The sequence below is a fragment of the Plecotus auritus genome, assembly GCF_963455305.1.
Source record: "Plecotus auritus genome assembly, chromosome: X".
NCBI classification, from domain to species: domain Eukaryota; kingdom Metazoa; phylum Chordata; class Mammalia; order Chiroptera; family Vespertilionidae; genus Plecotus; species Plecotus auritus.
Window position 1 is genome coordinate 139,820,588 of NC_137784.1, and position 18,140 is coordinate 139,838,727.

Below are 18,140 nucleotides of genomic sequence, written 5' to 3' on the forward strand. Positions count from 1 at the left end.
GTGAGGATTATGAGTTAATACGTGTAAAACGCTCTGGAAAACACAGTCACCTGGTGCTGGGAATTGTGTGTGGTGTGCAGATGGTGCTTCAAAAACAAGATCTTAAGAGTAGCACCGGGCACAGGCTGGCACTCAATGAGCACCTGGGCAGCACCCACCACACACCTGGCATTCAATAAGCACAGAAGCACAGGTGCTTGGTGAGCATGTGAACAAAAAAACCAACCCCATAGTGCCGAGGGACACACTGGCACTTTATATATACACAGCGCAAAGTACAGGGTCTCAATAAGAAAATACACTCTGTGCTGAGGTGTACCACCACCACCCTTCAGTACACCCCAGATAAACGACACAGGAAAGGGAACAACCATAAATACAGGAGAGACGGGAAGGTTAATGCTCTAAGGGGCAAACACAGGCAGGGACACACTGCCGGGAGGAAACACAACCTCTTCTTCCCGGGAAAGAGCAATACGGCGGCACAAGAGAACAGTAGCCACAACTAAGCCTGTGATGCCTGGCACGGGGCACCTACACGGTTAAGAGGACAGGAGCGGAGGGGAGAAGGAAGAGAGCAGAGAGAGCTTGCTTTCCTGCAGTAGGCCCGAGGTGGTTCAGTTTATATCCATGGACTCAGAAAGGGGGTCACAGGCAGGAGGTGCTGGGGGGTCAGGTTGGCCAGGCTGGGGCTTGGTTTGCAGACGACGCGCCACGTCCTGGCGTTGATAGAAGAGGACGTAGGCTGCCTTGGACTGCAGGGACAGCACAGGAGTCAGTGTGGATCAGGGTGGAGGGAGGGGCGGGAGAAGGGGAGAAGGGAGGACAGAAGTCACACCTCAATCTGATTCTCCGTCACAGGCGAGACGCTGTTGTCATCAAAGTAGTGCCACTGCCCACTGTCCTTGTTGCAGGCGAATGTTGTGTCTGGAAGAGAGGGAGGACTGTCCTCACCCACCCCTGGCCCCTAAGAGGTGTCCAGGTTCGCTCTATTCTCCTCCCACCCTGATGACCCCACCATTGGCTCATACATCTAGTCACCCCGCGGGGACATCATGACCCCCCCCACCCAGGGCATGCCCCTGCCACCTACAGTGTCCATCACGCAGGCCGCCATAATGGTTGGACACGGCAATGAGATCGTATTTGTACAGCTCTGGGGCTGACTCGTCCTGTGGCTTGATGACAAACTCGGAGAAGTCCAGGTCCCTGTGGGTGAGGGGGAGGTTAATACTAGCCTGCCCTGTCCCCACTCCCTGCTGTCCCCCCAGCCAGCCTCCCTGGGCTCCAGACCGAATAGGAAACTCCACAAGGGTGTCCAGCTTCTCTCGGGAGAACTTGGTGTAGGAGAAGCGCTTCAGATGTATAATGAGTGTCTCGGGCAGTGTCCACAGGTCCAGTTTCTTGGTGGCCAGCTGGTGTTGCTTGCAGTTGGGACAGTACCTGCAGACAGAGTCCGAGTCAGTACAGACACCTTCTGGGCGTGCTCTGTAGCAGGTGGCCCTCATGGGACCTGTCCAGTCCAGAGGTGCTGATCTTATTTCTAGCCTGCTGGTTATTCTAGTTTGCTCTTCCCGTGTCATTCAAGGGCTCACCAATTACCTGCTCTATATATGCTTCTGTATTGGTGTGTATTTTTGTTTGGGTTCTGGCCCAGGAGGCAGTGCTGGTCCTATTCCAGAGCCCGCCTCTGGCCCCTCGCTTTCTCTCTATTTCACTCGCTCACTAGGCATTCACGGGCTGTACTGCTCAATCCTTTGGCACCACTTATTTCTGTTCCCTTGCTGCTCCACGGAGATGCTCTTGTTTATGAGACCGGCTTGATCTTTTTGGGCCTCTCTTCATGTTTTGTTTATTCTGCAAGGATCTACTGAGCACCCAACTGCATACCCCACACTATTATAACCATTGTCTTCAGCCTCAGGGGGTTTACTCTAACAGATAAGACAAATAATGACGCAAAAGGGGATCTAGGATGTGACCTCAAGTGGTGTTACTGAGCCAGAAAGAGTAATGCCCCGCCAGGAAGAAAAGAGCACTGTGAGGTCATAGACGGAGGAGACAGGGTAGTAAGAGAACATCTGATAAGCTGACATTGGATAGGAAAGCTGAATAAAATGAAGGAGTCCTGGCCAGAACCGGAGGAAGAGCATTCTTGGGAGAAAGAACAGCCCTGGCAAAGGCTCCGAGATGGGACTACAGTTGGGGTGTTGGTGGCCAGAGTGGCACGAGGGTTTGAGTGAGGGGGGCCGGGGGAGAAAGAAGTATATTTAGAGGTAAAGGGATCTGGGCAGGCGGTCCCACCCAGCTAGAGCCTTCGAGGCCCCGGTCCCTCACCAGGGGTTCTCCTTCTCCAGGGTCTCCATGGTGGTGAAGAGCTCAATGCACTCCTGCAGGCGCACAGGAGCCTTCTTCAGCACGTACCCCACGCAGTCATGCTTGACGTAGCCCTACAGTGGGGAGTGGCCCGCGGGTGTGGGCAGATAAAAGAGTGGTTTAGAGCATGGACTTTGAAGACAGGAATCTGAGGCCCTGAACAGGAACTCTGTGGTCACAGCTTGAAGGCCTTGGGTGGATGTATGAAGAGTTAAGGGACAAAGCTTCAAGTGCCTTCCGCCCCCCCCCCCTCCCCAGACTTTGTTTACCTCAGCTTCCACCTCGTCGTAGTAACGCTTCTTCATCTCTGGATCCCAGTCGATGGCGATATAGGGCTGGGCTGGGGGCGAGGGAGGTGATCATGGGCCCTGCTGCCAAGGAAACCCCCTCCTGCCGGCCTCCCACGCCCCCCACCCCAGATTGCAGCTCAAGGACAAACCTTGAGTATCCTCGTTAAAGTTGGAGCGGTCGCTGGTCCCGTTGGAGTTCACCGTTTGCAGGGTGAACAGGTGCTTGCGCCGTGTCCTCTGGGGCCAGTGAGATGGTCCGGGAGAGCTGTCCGCAGGGGCCCGGCTCCCGCTAGCGACTCCAGAGCTGGGTCCAGCCTGCTCCGGCCCAGTGTCTTGGGAGCTGCCCCCAGCCATGCTTCCAGACTTGGGGATGTTCTTACCACCCTCTATATCTGCTAGGATAGGGTAGGGTGTCAGAGAGCGGTGTGTGTGCAGCCGAGTGGGCGAATGGTAGTAACTATCTGGGTGGACTCTATGGGAGTCAGGCTTACCCTGAGCCCCCCCCGCAACCCTCCTCTGGCTACGGAACCGCTTATACAAACCCTCATCCTTGTCTAGCCTCTCGCCTTCTTCCTCACCTTTATCGTCACCATCATCCTCATCATCTGAGCTGGGTCTGGTCACATAGCGTCTAGGGAAAGAGCAGGAGACTCTCAGGAGGAGCGCAGGGCAGAGCCCAGGATCCGACTCTGCCTGCGATGGGCAGCCCTGATGGGCACCCACACAAGCAGTGTCAATGAAGAGCCCAGAAGGCCTCCGATGACACAGAAGCACATGAAGACGCGACCGGACGACGGAGGACCTGGTGTGCCTCAGTGAAGGAGTGTGGCTCTTAAGTGGGATGAGCCCCTGGCAAGCAGACACCTGATCTGCTGTCAATTTCGGGCAGGGAAGGCCTGTGAGGAGTGGATTTGTAAGTGTAACATGAGGGAGGGTTAAGCCAGACGCCAAGCGCAGTGCTCTGCTACACTCAGTAAGGACTCGGGATTGTAAACCCAATGAAACCCCACCGGTGAAAACACAAGCAAGCAAGCCTGTACGGGGAGAAGACAACGAGCACAAGGTGAAGTTGTCTGTATCTTGTCCATTTTCCTCCCCTCTGCATCCCTAGCTCCTAGGAGAGGAGGTGGCCAAGCCAGAGGTTTAGACAAAGCAAAAGCCTACAATGCTCCTCTCTGGCTGTATGAAGTGTGAGCTGTCTTGTCGCCGTGGGTGGGAGATGGTAGCCAAGCAGCTAGACACCAGGTTTCCATTGAGACCCCACCCCCGTCCCCTGAAGGACAAACTCACGAGAGGCGGTACAGCAGAATGTGGTACAGGGCATCCCAGGAGAGACGGTCCCGGGGCACAGACACCAGGAGCGGGTGTCCGAAGAGCATGAGGCCATAGTAGGAGTTGTTGTAATCACGGGCTGGGGTACGTTCTCGCAGGTAGATGGGAATCACGACGTCCTCTCTGGTGTTCTCCGTGATAGAAGACCTGCCTGACACCTCGTAGCTGCGGGGGTAGACACCACGTCATGCCCAATCGGGACGCCCAAGAGGGCCTCTCGGACTCTGACCCAGTTGCTCCACTCACTCACCCCTCACAGCCTGAAAACATCTTTATTTTTTTAATCCTCACCTGCTGAGGATTAAATCCCCACCTGCTATTTTTTCCCACTGATTTTAAGTCTCCCAGTGTTGTGCGCTTTGCAAACGGTCCGATGACTGAAATGGTGCATTATGGGATGTTTCTAAAGTACTTCGGTGCTACCAAAGCACTGAGGGAGTAAACAAAAACTTCTATTGACGAAGGGATTTAAAACCATTTTCTTGCCCTGGCTGATTTGGCTCAGTGGATAGAGTGTTGGCCTGCGAACTGAAGGGTCCCAGGTTCGATTCCGGTCAAGGGCACATGCCTGGGTTGTGGGCTCAATCCCCAGTAGGGGGCGTGCAGGAGGCAGCCGATCCATGATTCTCTCTCATCATGGATGTTCCTATCTCTCTCTTCCTTCCTCTCTGAAATCAATAAAAAATATATATTAAAAAAAGTTTTCTTTTTGGAAAACACTGCTTGGTTACAAAGAACTTCTGTACTCATGAACCACTTTCTATTTTAGCTACCCGAGGATTTTAATGTTTTGAGGTTCAGAAAGCATCTAGTGTTTTTGAGGACTGCAATATGAGAAAGGAGTGCAGGTCAGTGGTACATAGGAGGTGCTCAATAAGTGCTGAATGAAATAAAGAAGAATCAGGAACCCCCTCACAAAACAAGGAAGATGCACTGTATTAGTATCTGTCACCCATTCCACTGCTGGCCCCAAGCCCCTACCCCACTGAAGCATGTGGCCAAAGCCTTGTGCAGGGCAGGTGCCTGTCCATTGGACGAGGAGGGGAGAGGGAACGTCATTAAGCAAAAGATATCGCTGAGGAGCCCCAATCTCCCAGGGCCCCTCACTCACATGAAAATATCGTCCCGATCCAAGATGGTGCTCAAAGATTCGTCCAGCTGGAATATCTTGTAGAAGCGGTGACTGAACACATCGGCTACCATCATCTGCGAACAGGATGCCGCGAAGGGGCTGGTCAGTCTGTAAGGCCTCCCTCCACAGGCCCTCCGACCTCCCTGCCCCTGAATCCCACCTCCCTCCCTCCACCCACAGAGCCTCACTCACCCTTTCTGGTGAGACACCAGTGTGCTTGGCCAGGGCCATGCACAAGTCCGAGATCTTGCCTTTCTTGGGGACCACAAGCCGGTGCTGTGGGAGAAAGTGACCACAAAAGAGCAGGAGAGCATGCAGGGAGTTAGTGCAGGAACCTGAGGCATGGTGGAGTCATCAGACGAGCTGACTACACGTCCCTCATTATGTCCCCATGTCCCCATACCTGTTCTGGCTTGCGGCGGGGGTCCATAGAGACAAAGAAGACCTCCATGACCCTCTTGTGGCTGACAGGCAGTGGGACACTGAGGTAGCAGAAGGGGTCAAAGGTCACAGACACGTTGCCACAATCAGGGCACACCAGCGTGGACTTGAAGAGTCCGTGGAAAGTGTCCACAATCACAGAATCGTTCCGCCGTTTGTGGTTCTGCCAGGCCTCCACAGCAACTTCCTGTTGACAGCATCATGGTGGGTGGCGGAGTCACTCGGGGTAGGGGAGCCATGGTTTGGGGTGGATATACGTGGGGTTAAAGGTTAGGGCCCTTGGTAAAGTTCAGAGGTAGGTTTATGGCCAGGGGCCAGGGCTGTCTGGAGCCTTTGCTATCAGGGCTGTGGTTTGTTTTGTACAGCAGATTGGGTGAGGGTTAACTTTGGGTGGGGTACAAGGGCAGATATGGTGTTGCAACCAAGGTTGGGACTGAGGTTTGAATTGGGGCTGGGGTGTAGGACATCCTAAGGGAAGCCAGAGAATCCCCGAGGGAGAGGCCCTAGTGGCTTTAATGGGGCTGTCAGGATTGGGGGGGCCCTCAGGAGCACCTACTTGATCAGGCCGCCCAGCAGCATCACACTGCTCCACGTATTCCTTCTTCTTGACACGGTTGAGGTCCTCATGCAGTCCATCCAGAAGGAATGACAATAGCTCCTGTGAGTCATGCTGCTGGTAGCCCAGAAACTGGGATGCAAAGTGGCCGACCTTGGTCTGAGAAGACGGACAGGGCCGGCAGTGCAAGAGGTTATTTAGAAGTCAAGGGAAGTGTGTGTGTGTATGTATGTGTGTGTATATATATATATATATATATATATATATATATATATATATGTATGTATATATGTATATGTATATATATTAGAGGCCCGGTGCACAAAATTCATGCACAGGGGTGGGGGGGGTGTCCCTCAGCCCAGCCTGTACCCTATCCAATCTGGGGCCCCTCGAGGGCAGTCGGACATCCCTCTCACAATCCAGGACTGCTGGCTCCCAACTGCTCGCCTGCCTGCCTTCCTGATTGCCCCTAACCGCTTCTGCCTGCCAGCCTGATCACCCCCTAACCACTCCCCTGCCAGCCTGATTGATGTCTAACTGTTCCCCTGCCAGCCTGTTTGCCCCTAACTGTCCTCCCTTGCAGGCCTGGTCCCTCCCAACTGCCCTCCCCTGCTGGCCTGCTCCCTCCCAACTGCCCTCCCCTGCTGGCCATCTTGTGGTGGCCATCTTGTGTCCACATGGGGGCAGGATCTTTGACCACATGGGGGCAGCCATCTTTGTGTTGGAGTGATGGTCAATCTGCATATTACTTTTATTAGATAGGATAGAGGCCTGGTGCATGGGTGGGGGCCAGCTTGTTTGCCCTGAAGGGTGTCCCGGATCAGGGTGGGGGTTCCCTTGGGGCGTGGGGTGGCCTGGGCGAGGGGCCTGTGGTGGTTTGCAGGCTGGCCACGCCCCCTGGCAACCCAAGCGGAGGCCCTGGGATCTGGGGTTTATTGATCTTCTACAATTGAAACTTTGTAGCCTGGAGCGGAGCCAAGACTTCTGCTTGCTCCATGGTAGCCATTTTTTTTTGAAATCTTCTATAATTGAAACTTTGTAGCCTTAAGCAAGGCCTGGGCCAGCCAGGGTGTGTGGAAAGCTTGGCTTCCTCCATCACCGGGGGCAACCCTAGCCTCCTGCTCTTTCCAGCTCTGTGGCTGCTGCCATTTCTCTTTGGACTATGTATCTTCTATCATTGAAACTTTGTAGCCTTGAGTGGAGGCCTAGGCGGGCAAGGGCAGGCAGAGAGCTTGGCTTCCTCCATTGCCGGGGAAACCCAAGCCTCCCTCCTGTTCTCTGTGGCGGTAGCCATCTTGGTTGGGTTTATTTGCATATTCGCTCCTGATTGGCTTGTGGGCGTGGCTTGTGGGTGTAGCAGAGTGTTACTCTTTTACTATATAGGATATATGTGTGTGTGTGTGTGTGTGTGTGTGTGTGTGTGTGTGTGTACACTGAGTGGCCAGATTATGATGATCTCTGAACGCATAATAATCTGGCTACTCAGTGTATATCCTATATAATAAAAGGCTAATATGCAAATTGTCCTCTCGACCAGCAGGCAGGCTGGCCAACCGCCCATGTCCCCTCCCCCTGGCTAGGCTGGCCGGACCCCACCCATGCATGAATTCATGCACTGGGACTCTAACACACACACACACACTCTGAGTGGCCAGATTATTATGCGTTCAAGAGATCATAACAATCTGGCCACTCGTGTGTGTGTGTGTGCGCGTGCGCGTGCGCGTGCGCGTGTATGTGTGGTGAGGGAAAGGGCGGCCCAGAACTGAGTCACACCTTGAACACATTGGGCACGATGGAGCGGTGGTGGCCGGACCAGGCCTGCTTCACTAGGTCCGCGTAGGCCTCTGCAATCTCACCCTTCATGCCCAGCGGGTTGCAGAAGTTGAGCTCGTCCAGGTAGCGGTTTTTGAGGAAATACTCGGTAAGCTGGGGCACATTGCTGAGGCACTGCAGGGGCAGGGCCAGGGGAGTGAGGTGGAAAAGAAGAGAGAGAGGTGACCAAGGTAGGAACCGAGAAAAGGAAGTGAGAAGGAAGGGGGAGGAGAGAGAAGGGGCAGGGGGGTGGATGAGAGAAGGAAAGGTGCAGGAGTAGGGGAGAGAAGACGGCAGTGTTTCAGGAGAAGGGAGAATGCAGTGACAAGAGGGAGAAGAAAAAGGAAAGCAGGAGGCGAGTGCAAGAGAAGCTATTGATGTTTCAGGAAGGAACGTGAACATGTGAGGTCAGACTTGTGGCCCCTTGCCCCAAAGACCCTGTCCTCAGTCCCCACTGCTTGAAGCCCAGCCCTGTGGCTGTGCCTGTCATAGCCCTAATGGCCCCACCTGCAGGGCCGAGTTCATGAAGCACGTGTTGCCCAGGTTGGTGAGACCACAGATGCCTGGCTGGCTCTGGAATTCCTCCTCCTCCTTCGGCCCGCTGCTCCTGTGGTGGGTGAGAAACTGTCAGCTGAGGGCCTACTACGTGCAGGTGAACTGTGCTGGGGGCTCCATTGTTCTGCCTACTGTGGGACCCCACTCTGGACCAGATACCCCAAGGGCTTACACAATGCGTGTCTGTTGGCTGGGCCAGGTACCATCCTTGCTTCGGGTCTCCATGATGACCAACTGGTTGGAGGAAGAGCGAGAGACGGGAAAGGCTGATGGGCACCTAGCCCTCACCTCCCTGTCTGAGCACCGCTGGGGAGCACACAGGCCCTCCCCACCCTTACCTGCCCAGACTCGAGGGAAGCGTCACACAATGTGACACGTGTGTTGCACAACCTCTCAAAGGAGCCCTCTGCGTTCTTGACCCAAAGCCGTGTCTCTTCCTGGGGGCTCACCACGAACTGGTCTTGAGCGGTGCGCAAAACTAGGTCTGTACAGAGTGAAGGGACACATTCGAGGTCATCCTGGGATCCTGAATAACCAACCCATCTTGGCCCCAGACCCCACCTCATCCCCACAGACCCTGGCCATAACCTTGTTCCCAGTCAACCTCCAGTGGCTGACCCATACTCAGGACTTGCGGCACACAGCAGATCCCCTCTACCACATCAGCGTCACCGCTGGGAAGCAGCTCACATACCCTCGGGACCCCTCAAGGCTTCTGCCCCACCTGACCAATGACTTCTCAGTCCTTTGAACTCTGCCCAGTGCTCTCTCTCTGTCTGCCACAGCGGAACCCCCTGCATTGTTAGGTCACTGAACTATGACCCACAGGGCTGGGAAGTCCAGCTCACTCATGGCCCTTAGACTCACCAATGGAGTCTGTTTGGCTGAATTGAGCGGTATGAGGTGTGTCCATATCACTGTGCTGGGCAAGCAGTAGTTCTAGTGGATACACTTCGACCTCACAGATGCCACGAAAATCCACAACCTGGCAGGGTGGAAGAGCACACAGTGTACCCACACAGCACACACACACAGGCGATACACAGACAACTGTATAATGTGAGGGGAGAGAAGTGTGGGCACAGGTGTATCTATACAGTACATGTGGAGACACATGTACACACATGGATCTGTACCAGCCGTGGGCAAACTACGGCCCGCGGGCCGGATCCGGCCTGTTCGGCTGTTCTATCCGGCCCGCGGAGCCGAAAGAACGGAGGGTTCTCTTGCTCTCCCGTCCGCTCCTTTACTTTGAATTTATATTAGTTCACACAAACACTCCATCCATGCTTTTGTTCCGGCCCTCCGGTCCAGTATAAGAACCCATTGTGGCCCTCGAGTCAAAAAGTTTGCCCACCCCTGATCTGGACCCATCTTGGGCCCGTAAGGCCTTCCTTCTACCCCCTCCCTCCAAATCTACCTCCCAGCACCCTCCCCACCCACTATACCTTGCGTTCAATGGGCGGTTGGCCATGCTCTAGGCCATACCAGCTGACCAGGTGATTCCAAGCAGTGGTGGGAAGCAGCACATAGTCCTCACCTTCCACCAGTCCCTTCTTGAGGTGCCAGTTTATGTTGTCTGTGGCGGGGGGGGGTGGGGGGGGGAGGGAGGCAGGAGGAGGTGGCAGAGGAAGAATCAGGGAAGGAAAGTGATGAGTCATCTGGCCATGTCACCAATAACCTAACACAGAGAAGGGGCTATGATCATTTGTAGGGACAGAAGGGAAACGAACTCCAGGGCTAGGCTGCTGTGGGGAGGCAGAGGCATGGTACCTTCAAAGAGCTTATCATTATTGATACAGCCAGGGATGATGCTGGGGTCTTCGTCTTCTACCTGCACATACACTTCCCACTGTTTGTACCAGTTCCGCTCCACAAGGAACCTGGACCAGAGAAGTAATAGGGTGTCACATGGTTGTCTGGGGGTTAGTTTTGCCACGTCCCAAGGTTACTAAACTAAAAGTACCAACACATTATAAATCAAGACGACACGTTTCATATATCCCTGAAATGAACACAATGTTATATGTCAATGATATCTCAATTAAAAAGAAAGTAATTCCTCCTAGAATTCAAATTTAAAAATAGTTTCAGCATCATATAAAAATCAGAAGCAGAACTTACTGTGAAATTCAGATTGGGATACCTAACTTAAAAATGTTTTTAATGTGCCGAAACCGGTTTGGCTCAGTGGATAGAGCGTCGGCCTGCGGACTGAAGGGTCCCGGGTTCGATTCCGGTCAAGGGCATGTACCTTGGTTGCGGGCACATCCCCAGTGGGAGGTGTGCAGGAGGCAGCTGATCGATGTTTCTAGCTCTCTATCCCTCTCCCTTCCTCTCTGTAAAATATCAATAAAATATATTTTAAAAAAAATGTTTTTAATTTATTGATTTGAGAGACAGACACAGGAAGGGAGAAAGAAAAACATCAATCTGTTGTTCCACTTATTTATGCATTCATTGATTGATTCTTGTATGTGCCCTGACCAGGGATAGAATCGGAAACCTTAGCCTTTTGGGATGCAATGGAACAACCCAGCCAGGGTGAGATTACCTAACTTCTTAGGGTACTAGAAGAAATTTGATTCATAAAAGAAGATGTGCTCAAAAAAGGGGAAAACCCCACACCTACAGTGCTGGGGAAACATGAGATTTTATTATAGAATAAACAATTCATTAGTCTGTGGTGTAACACAGTTAAGTTAGGCTCAAAAAACAGTGAAATTTGCCCTAGCCAGTTTGGCTCAGTGGATAGAGCGTCAGCCTGTGGACTGAAGGGTCCCGGGTTCGATTCCGGTCAAGGGCATGTACCTTGGTTGCGGGCACATCCCCAGCAGGGAGTGTGCAGGAGGCAGCTGATCAATGTTTCTCTCTCATCGGTTTCTAACTCTCTATCCCTCTCCCTTCCTCTCTGTAAAAAATCAATAAAATATATTTAAAAAAAACAAAAACACAGTGAAATTATCTGCAGCTAATGTTATTAGGCTTTAGCCCAGCCTTGGGCAAACTACAGCCCGAGGGCCAGATCCGGCTGTTCTATCCGGTTCTCTTGCTCTCCCCTCCGCTCCTTTACTTTGAATTTATATTAGTTCACACAATCACTCCATCCATGCTTTTGTTCCGGCCCTCCGGTCCAGTTTAAGAACCCATTGTGGCCCTCGAGTCAAAAAGTTTGCCCACCCCTGCTTTAGCCCTTCGTTAATTGGGCAGTGTTTGTAACAAGCCAAAAACGGAGGCAAAAATCTTCAGCCAATAAGTGGATTAGTAAACTCGGAAAATCTGCTCAAAAACTGAAAAAAAAAAAAAAAAATTAAATGCTAAAAGAACCATAAGGTTTTCTTCAAAGACCACATATCATTATTTCTCATCATTTCCTATTTAGGATTTCTTTTGGCTTTATAATACAATACACTGTTAAGTATACAGTTCCATTAGCTCTTTTACAGGAGGAACTTTTACAAGGGCTGTTAGGTAAACAGTTAGGGCTGATGGCATCTGCCTTTGTAAAATGTCCTGAGAAATTTTCCAGTCTGAAAAATAGCTGACGTATAGGAAGTGTGAAATAAACGTTTAACTGTTACTGTTCAATCCCAGGGCTTCAACATAAAAGCTCATGTTACACACAGACACACAATCCCTGGCCCCCCCAAACCTGCTCAGCGCTGGTATTTCTGACAGCCTCAAATACACACTTTTCAAGAAATTACAAAACTGATGAAAAACATGTAATACTTACTGGTTCGTTTTCCAGCAATTTAACCCTATAAAGGGGATTCTTTAAAATGGCCACTTTCCTTTGTTTACAGTTTATAAAAGGATTAGCAAGGTGGGGGATGGAGTAGTAGAAAAAATCCTGGGATAGTCACAATGGCTGCCTGAATAGGCAACCATTTCTGTGGGTCCCCCCGCCCCCACAAACCCTGCACTTCATTCCTTCCAAAGACACACATCCTCCCCACCCCGTGGCTCCTGCCACAAACCTCCCTCCCATCACTTACCCTAGATCCTTTCCCTTCGTGGTTTTCATTGCCTCTATTGACAGTCTATGAGCTTCATTTATTCAGTTAAGTGAATTTATTGATAATGGGACTTTCAATACAAAAGGAGGCATTATTCAACTTTTTTTTAAAAAAGCAGATTTTTAGGGAAAATTAACATTCAAGCCACTCTTTATAGAGGTAAGCAAAACCACCAGACCCGGCTACACCTCGAATTTCTAAAGGCTTCAAAGAAGACTGAAGTTTTACACAAATTACTACGATGTTTCTTTAATTCAAAGACACTTAAAAATTTTTACATCTTTGAAATTGGAATGTCTCATAATGTGTCAGCCCAGGTGGCAGTCATACAGAGTTATCACTGTTTGACTGAAAAGTATCCACATTGTTGTATCTACTTCTAGGTATTAGATTTTTATTTTTGGATGCTACTGTAAATGCCCTCCTTTAAAATTTAATTTTCTCATTTGTTCTGGCTAGTATATAGAGATACAACTGATCTTGCTGAAGTCACTTATGTTTACTTGTGCTTCTTCAAATTAGTTAAAATGCTATGAATAATATGTGCTTATGGAAATAAATTATTGAACAAGATTCTCTGTCCTCCAGTTTTCTCTTGTGTCTAGACAAAATGAAATTGGTTATTTTGGTTAAGATAATAATTTACATAATTTGTTAATATGCTAGGTACAATAATTACGAGAAATAGAAATATGGGTATAAATTAAGAGACATAATTAACTTGTTCAGATGGCAAATGTAATATTACATTGTTCTGAATTTATTATTCATATATCTGCACAAGCCTAAATACATATATAAAGACATACAAATAAATCCTTTACTGTAAATTGTTACATGAATGTACCAAAGGAGGAAAATTAGAATTTAGATGTTTTTCTGTAAAATGACATTCATTTACGCGCAGATTAGAAATCCCTTTTTTGTTACCAAATTATTAACTCTTGGTTTTCTGATATCCCTTCAGATCACTAAAAAAATTCCTTAACTCATTTTTAAAAGCGATTCCTTGCTTGAAAAATAAGTTAAGCTCTTAATAATCTTTGCTGCTTATCATTGTGTTTTTACAAAGTTTACTATATGTATTTTGTCTTTACTTCAACTTATATCTTGTCTTTTCTAACAACTATTCTTGTTCTCAAATTTAGGCTCCAAATTGAGAATGATGACACTGTTAAATGGTCTTGTTTGCCTAAAGATCTCTGGGAGATAACAAAGATTTGCTCCTTTCACTCTATAAAAGGAATGACAATAGGCATAATTAGGTTTATCTAAAATTCTCCAAAATTTTGATTAATTTACATTTTTTTAGAAAAGCGCTTCCATTTTTCAAACTTAATATTTAAAAAAATGACAAAACAGAAAGTTTATCTTCCTAGGTTCATTATACTTAGATATAATTAGATATGCTAATATAAATCTTTTCCAATAACTGCATACTTTTAAGCTAAAAAGCATACTCATGCTCAAGCAACAAAGACTGGTACAGTGAATGTCTAGCAAAAGATTCCCCCCTCCCCCCCCCCCGCCCTTCCAGGATTCTAGATTCACAAATCCCCTTTCCCTTTTGGTTCATGAAAAGTCTGAACAAGCACTTAATTACAAAAGAATTAGATCCAGTCGCCAAGGCATAGCCTACCTTGTGTAAGAGCTATAGCAGCAGTTGGCAAACCACACATGTGAAATTTTCAGTCAACTTAGCTCTTAGGGTCTTCATTAAATGAATGATTCCCCTCAGCTGTGCAGCTTTCTCCATTGACAGAATAAGCTCAACATTTTCAGGCTAGTCCTTATCTTCAATGAACACGCTGCTTTGCCGTCACACATCACTATCCATCCTGGAACACTGAATCCAACCACCCTCCTTCCTTTACCTGAACAAAGAACTCCACGCTTGCTTACCTGTTCGGAAATTAGCCACACTCTGCACAGACCCCCTCCCCTTTCCCTGATTTAATTACGTTTGTAGATAATAAAGAGGATGAGCCATAAAAACTAAAATTTGCCAAGGAAGCTATGCTGTATCAGAGATTTGAATTTACTCTTAAACTCTAAGTTTCTCTTAGAAATGCAATCAGTTCAGATGGCCAAATTAATTGCTCTTGCTCACAGCTGCCAGCTGGCAAAAAAACAGAAAGTACAAATATTAATAGTGACATGAGGTATATGATTTGGGGGTTAGTCCACGAATTCGAAATGCTTTCTAAACAGCAATTTCCTGACCCCTGCAGCAAACCTCTAGAAAAAGAACCTTGAGATGCTTTGCTCTTACCTAAGGAGGTAAAGCATAAAAAAAAATGCAGTTAAGAAAAAACGCTTCCTATTATCCACCATAGCAGAGATACATTGGCTTTAATACTGAACCAACATTGGTGGGGTAATTTTTTAAAATTTCTTTACTGATTAAGGTATTACATATGTGTCCTTATCTCCCCATTGCCCCCCACGCTGGTGGGCTAATTTTTTTTAACAGGACATTAATTTTTAAATTCACGTAACATAATTAACCATTTTAAAAACGAACAATACAGCAATTCATACATTCACAATGTTGCGCAACCACAACCTCTATCTAGTTCCAAGATATTTTCAACACCCCCCCCCCAAAGGAAACCCCGAACACCTCCAAAAGGCTACAAAAAAAACGGTCCAGTTATTGTTTATTCTCAGCATGGACTGAGGTTTTTTTCCTTGTTGGAAAGCTATAGCGTGACGGTTTTTAAAAAAATGCTCAGTTTTGTATTCCCGATTTAGGGAATCTCGACGTCGTCTCCCCAGTAAGAGGAATATATAATTTTACCAGTACCGTGATTCAAGCTCTCGGTCAGACGTGCAAACCTCCCTGCAAAGGCCCTCGGGTGAGAGAGCCCGCTGGAACCTGAGAGCCCGCTCAATGCGTTCCAGGAACAACAGCCAGAGTCCAATATGGCCGGATGGAGAGGGGGAGGGGGAAGGGGAGGGGGAGGGGGAGGGTACCCAGGAGAGTGCGAAATCAAGAGCGCGGGATCAGCCTCCAACCATCAAGCCTTGCAAGTCACTGTGAGAATTTTAGCACTTGCACGCCAGGAGACGGGGAGCTGCTGAAATGCTGAGTAATGGATGGACAAAAAATGATGTTTTGAAAAGAATTACTGTCTACGGAAAGAGAAAAATAGCACCTTTACAATGGAGAAACCGGGCAGATAGCACCTTCAGCAAGTGATCAAGGGCAACGTCACCAATGACGTCATGTGGAGACCATGTACCACCCGAGACGAGGCACACGGTTTGCATCCAGTATGATTTCACATGGAGTCTCCACAAAAATGAAAGCTTGGACCACAAGTACTATTTGTGAGTGCGTGTAGTGGTGGAAAGACATTAGATTAAGAATTCAGGATAGCCGAAACCGGTTTGGCTCAGTGGATAGAGCGTAGGCCTGCGGACTGAAGGGTCCCGGGTTCGATTCTGGTCAAGGGCATGTACCTTGGTTGCGGGCACATCCCCAGTGGGAGGTGTGCAGGAGGCAGCTGATCAATGTTTCTCTCTCATCGATGTTTCTAACTCTCTATCCCTCTCCCTTCCTCTCTGTGAAATATCAATAAAATATATTTAAAAAAAAAAAAGAATTCAGGATAATAGTTTCCTGTGGCGCAGAGAGGGGGGTTTTTATCGGCGAGGTGCACAGGAGTATTTAAAGTAAAAGTCTGAATCTTAACCTGGGTGTTGAATTAAAAATTTTGTTTTTATTGCTCACGTGTTTTTTTTTTTTTATTTTGAAATGCTCCGAATAACTGCAAAAACAATACAAAGCCTTCCCATACGCCCTTCATCCCAATACCCCAAATTTAACAGTTTGCCCATTTGCTCAATTACTGTTTAAGTACATTTTAATATAACCTATTTTTCAACTATTTGAGAGTAAGTTGCTTACATGATGGGACCCCTAAATATTTTGGCGTGTACTACTAAGATATTCTCTTTCATAACCACACAATTATTGAAAGCAAAAAACTAACAGTACTAATATCTAATCTGCAGAACTAGTCAAATTTCGCCCGTTTTCCCATTAACATCTTTTACAGTAAAAGAGAGAAAATTAATTTTATGAGGAAAAAGCTTGATTTTTAATTTTTTTCTGCTCCAGGATCCAATCCATGATCACACATTGCATTTAGTTATTATGACTCGTTAAATAATACCCCATTAATTCCCTCAATCTTGAATAGTTCTTCATCTTTTGTCTTTCACGACCTTGAAATTTTTGCATTGCATGGACCGTTTATTTTTATAGAATAAACGTTTCATACAACCTGTTTAGGGCTTACGTAGCTCACGCTTTAAAAATCGAGATGCAACTCTGCGAGGGAAAAAAAAGAAAAAAAGAGCCCAGGAACAGTACACTGCAAGCACGGGTTAGCAATTCAACCAGTAAAACAAGGCGATTTATGGAGATATTTATTGACATATTTAAAAAATAGCCTTGTTTGCCCAGATGACACAAACGAAACAGTACTGAAACCGAAAACAAATGCAACATGGAAGGCCCCTCCCGTGCCAATCACCTGCACTTTCTCCAGTCCGGGGAAGGCGGCTTCCGCCAGAGGCAAAAACCTCGCCGCGTCACAGCCTTTGCTCATCCGAAGACGCCATTTTCTGCTTCAGCGGCACCACCTCCCGCGCCTGCAGTCTCGCTCGGCCTCAGGCCACGCCCCCCGCCGCGTCACGAGCCTCGTTCCCAGGCGCGGGCTCCCCGCTCCCGCCCAGAGCCGTTGGGCTCGGATTTCGCTCTTCTGACTGACGTCACCGCCTCGCCTCGCGGGGCCTTCAGGACCGGCCCCTCCCGCTGAGCCACGTGACGCCACAATCCCCGCCTCCGCCATGGAGACCGCCCTCTTCCCAGGCTCCCGGCGCCATTGCGCAGGCCCGGGCCCACCTCCTTGGCCGGTTCTTCTCAGGCCTTGCCCTCCGTTCCTGCACAGCCAATCGCACCGAGTTCTCAGGCTGAGGCTCCGCCGCGGGCCCCGCCTCTTTCCCAGACCAGTCGATCCATTCACAAGCACTTCCCCGCCCGAGCTCATTCTCCGGCGCGCTGCCATTCCCCCGCCCCCACAGCCGCTCTGAAGACCTCCGCGCCGTCCCCCACCATAGCCAGCACTCCCCCGGTCCCGTCGGCCAGGCTCGCAGCTCAGCCTCACCAGCTCTCGCCGTCCCGCAGTGGACGCCCCCGCCCACTCTCGCAACTCTCGATCTGGCACCACTGTCTGTCCGGGCGTGGCATCCTTTTGCGCCGGGGCTGTCTACCTTTAGCCCGGGGCAGCCGGTTCCCTCTGACCGACGCCATCGCCGTTCGCCCGCTTCTCAGCCCCCGCAGTGGGAGATAGGAAGCGGCCCCTCAACCGCCACTTCCGGATTCTAGTCCCGGAAACGGAAAGGGAGCCCCCTATTCCGCGGAGGGTCTGACCCCGCGGTGAGGCGCGTGCAAGGGTTAGGCGGCATTGGACCGAGGGCGGGGGTCTCTGCGGCCAGTGAATAGGCAGGGTGAAACCCCCACATGGAGCTTTTAAAAAAAAGACAAAGGTGTTTTGTGGGATTCTAACGCCATGTTGAGTCCAGGCAAGCGGTTGTTTGGAATGTGGAGG

The 18,140-nt window shown here is 49.4% G+C and overlaps 1 protein-coding gene across 5 annotated transcripts; it reads right to left on the reverse strand.

The window, feature by feature from the left end:
* Positions 1-233: 233 nt before the first annotated feature.
* Positions 234-17,910, reverse strand: USP11 (ubiquitin specific peptidase 11). Of its 5 annotated transcripts, none has more exons than XM_080651981.1 (21): positions 17,697-17,910; positions 10,274-10,383; positions 9,949-10,079; positions 9,368-9,485; positions 8,839-8,984; positions 8,673-8,734; positions 8,453-8,552; positions 7,907-8,080; positions 6,128-6,286; positions 5,534-5,758; positions 5,323-5,406; positions 5,110-5,204; positions 3,957-4,163; positions 3,245-3,297; positions 2,816-3,058; positions 2,646-2,716; positions 2,338-2,450; positions 1,294-1,443; positions 1,094-1,209; positions 839-927; positions 234-755 (listed from the first exon to the last, which is right to left on the reverse strand). In XM_080651981.1, the coding sequence occupies exons 1-21, from the start codon at positions 17,840-17,842 to the stop codon at positions 618-620; spliced, it is 2,730 nt and encodes a 909-aa protein (XP_080508107.1). In that variant the 5' UTR covers positions 17,843-17,910; the 3' UTR covers positions 234-617. The 5 variants fall into 5 exon arrangements, with proteins under 5 accessions (XP_080508107.1, XP_080508106.1, XP_080508109.1 ...); XM_080651980.1 differs by having other exon boundaries at positions 2,816-3,061; positions 17,697-17,861; XM_080651983.1 differs by lacking the exon at positions 17,697-17,910 and adding an exon at positions 17,064-17,300.
* Positions 17,911-18,140: the final 230 nt, after the last annotated feature.

Coding starts and splice junctions, on each gene's coding strand:
- USP11 (XM_080651980.1), bottom strand. CDS start 17,842: ATGGCGTCGGTCAGAGGGAACCGGCTGCCCCGGGCTAAAGGTAGACAG. Junction 10,384..17,696: donor CTGCGGGACGGCGAGAGCTG/GTGAGGCTGAGC, acceptor TCTCTGGTCCAG/GTTCCTTGTGGAGCGGAACT. Junction 8,735..8,838: donor CTTCCCTCGAGTCTGGGCAG/GTAAGGGTGGGG, acceptor TCCTCCAACCAG/TTGGTCATCATGGAGACCCG.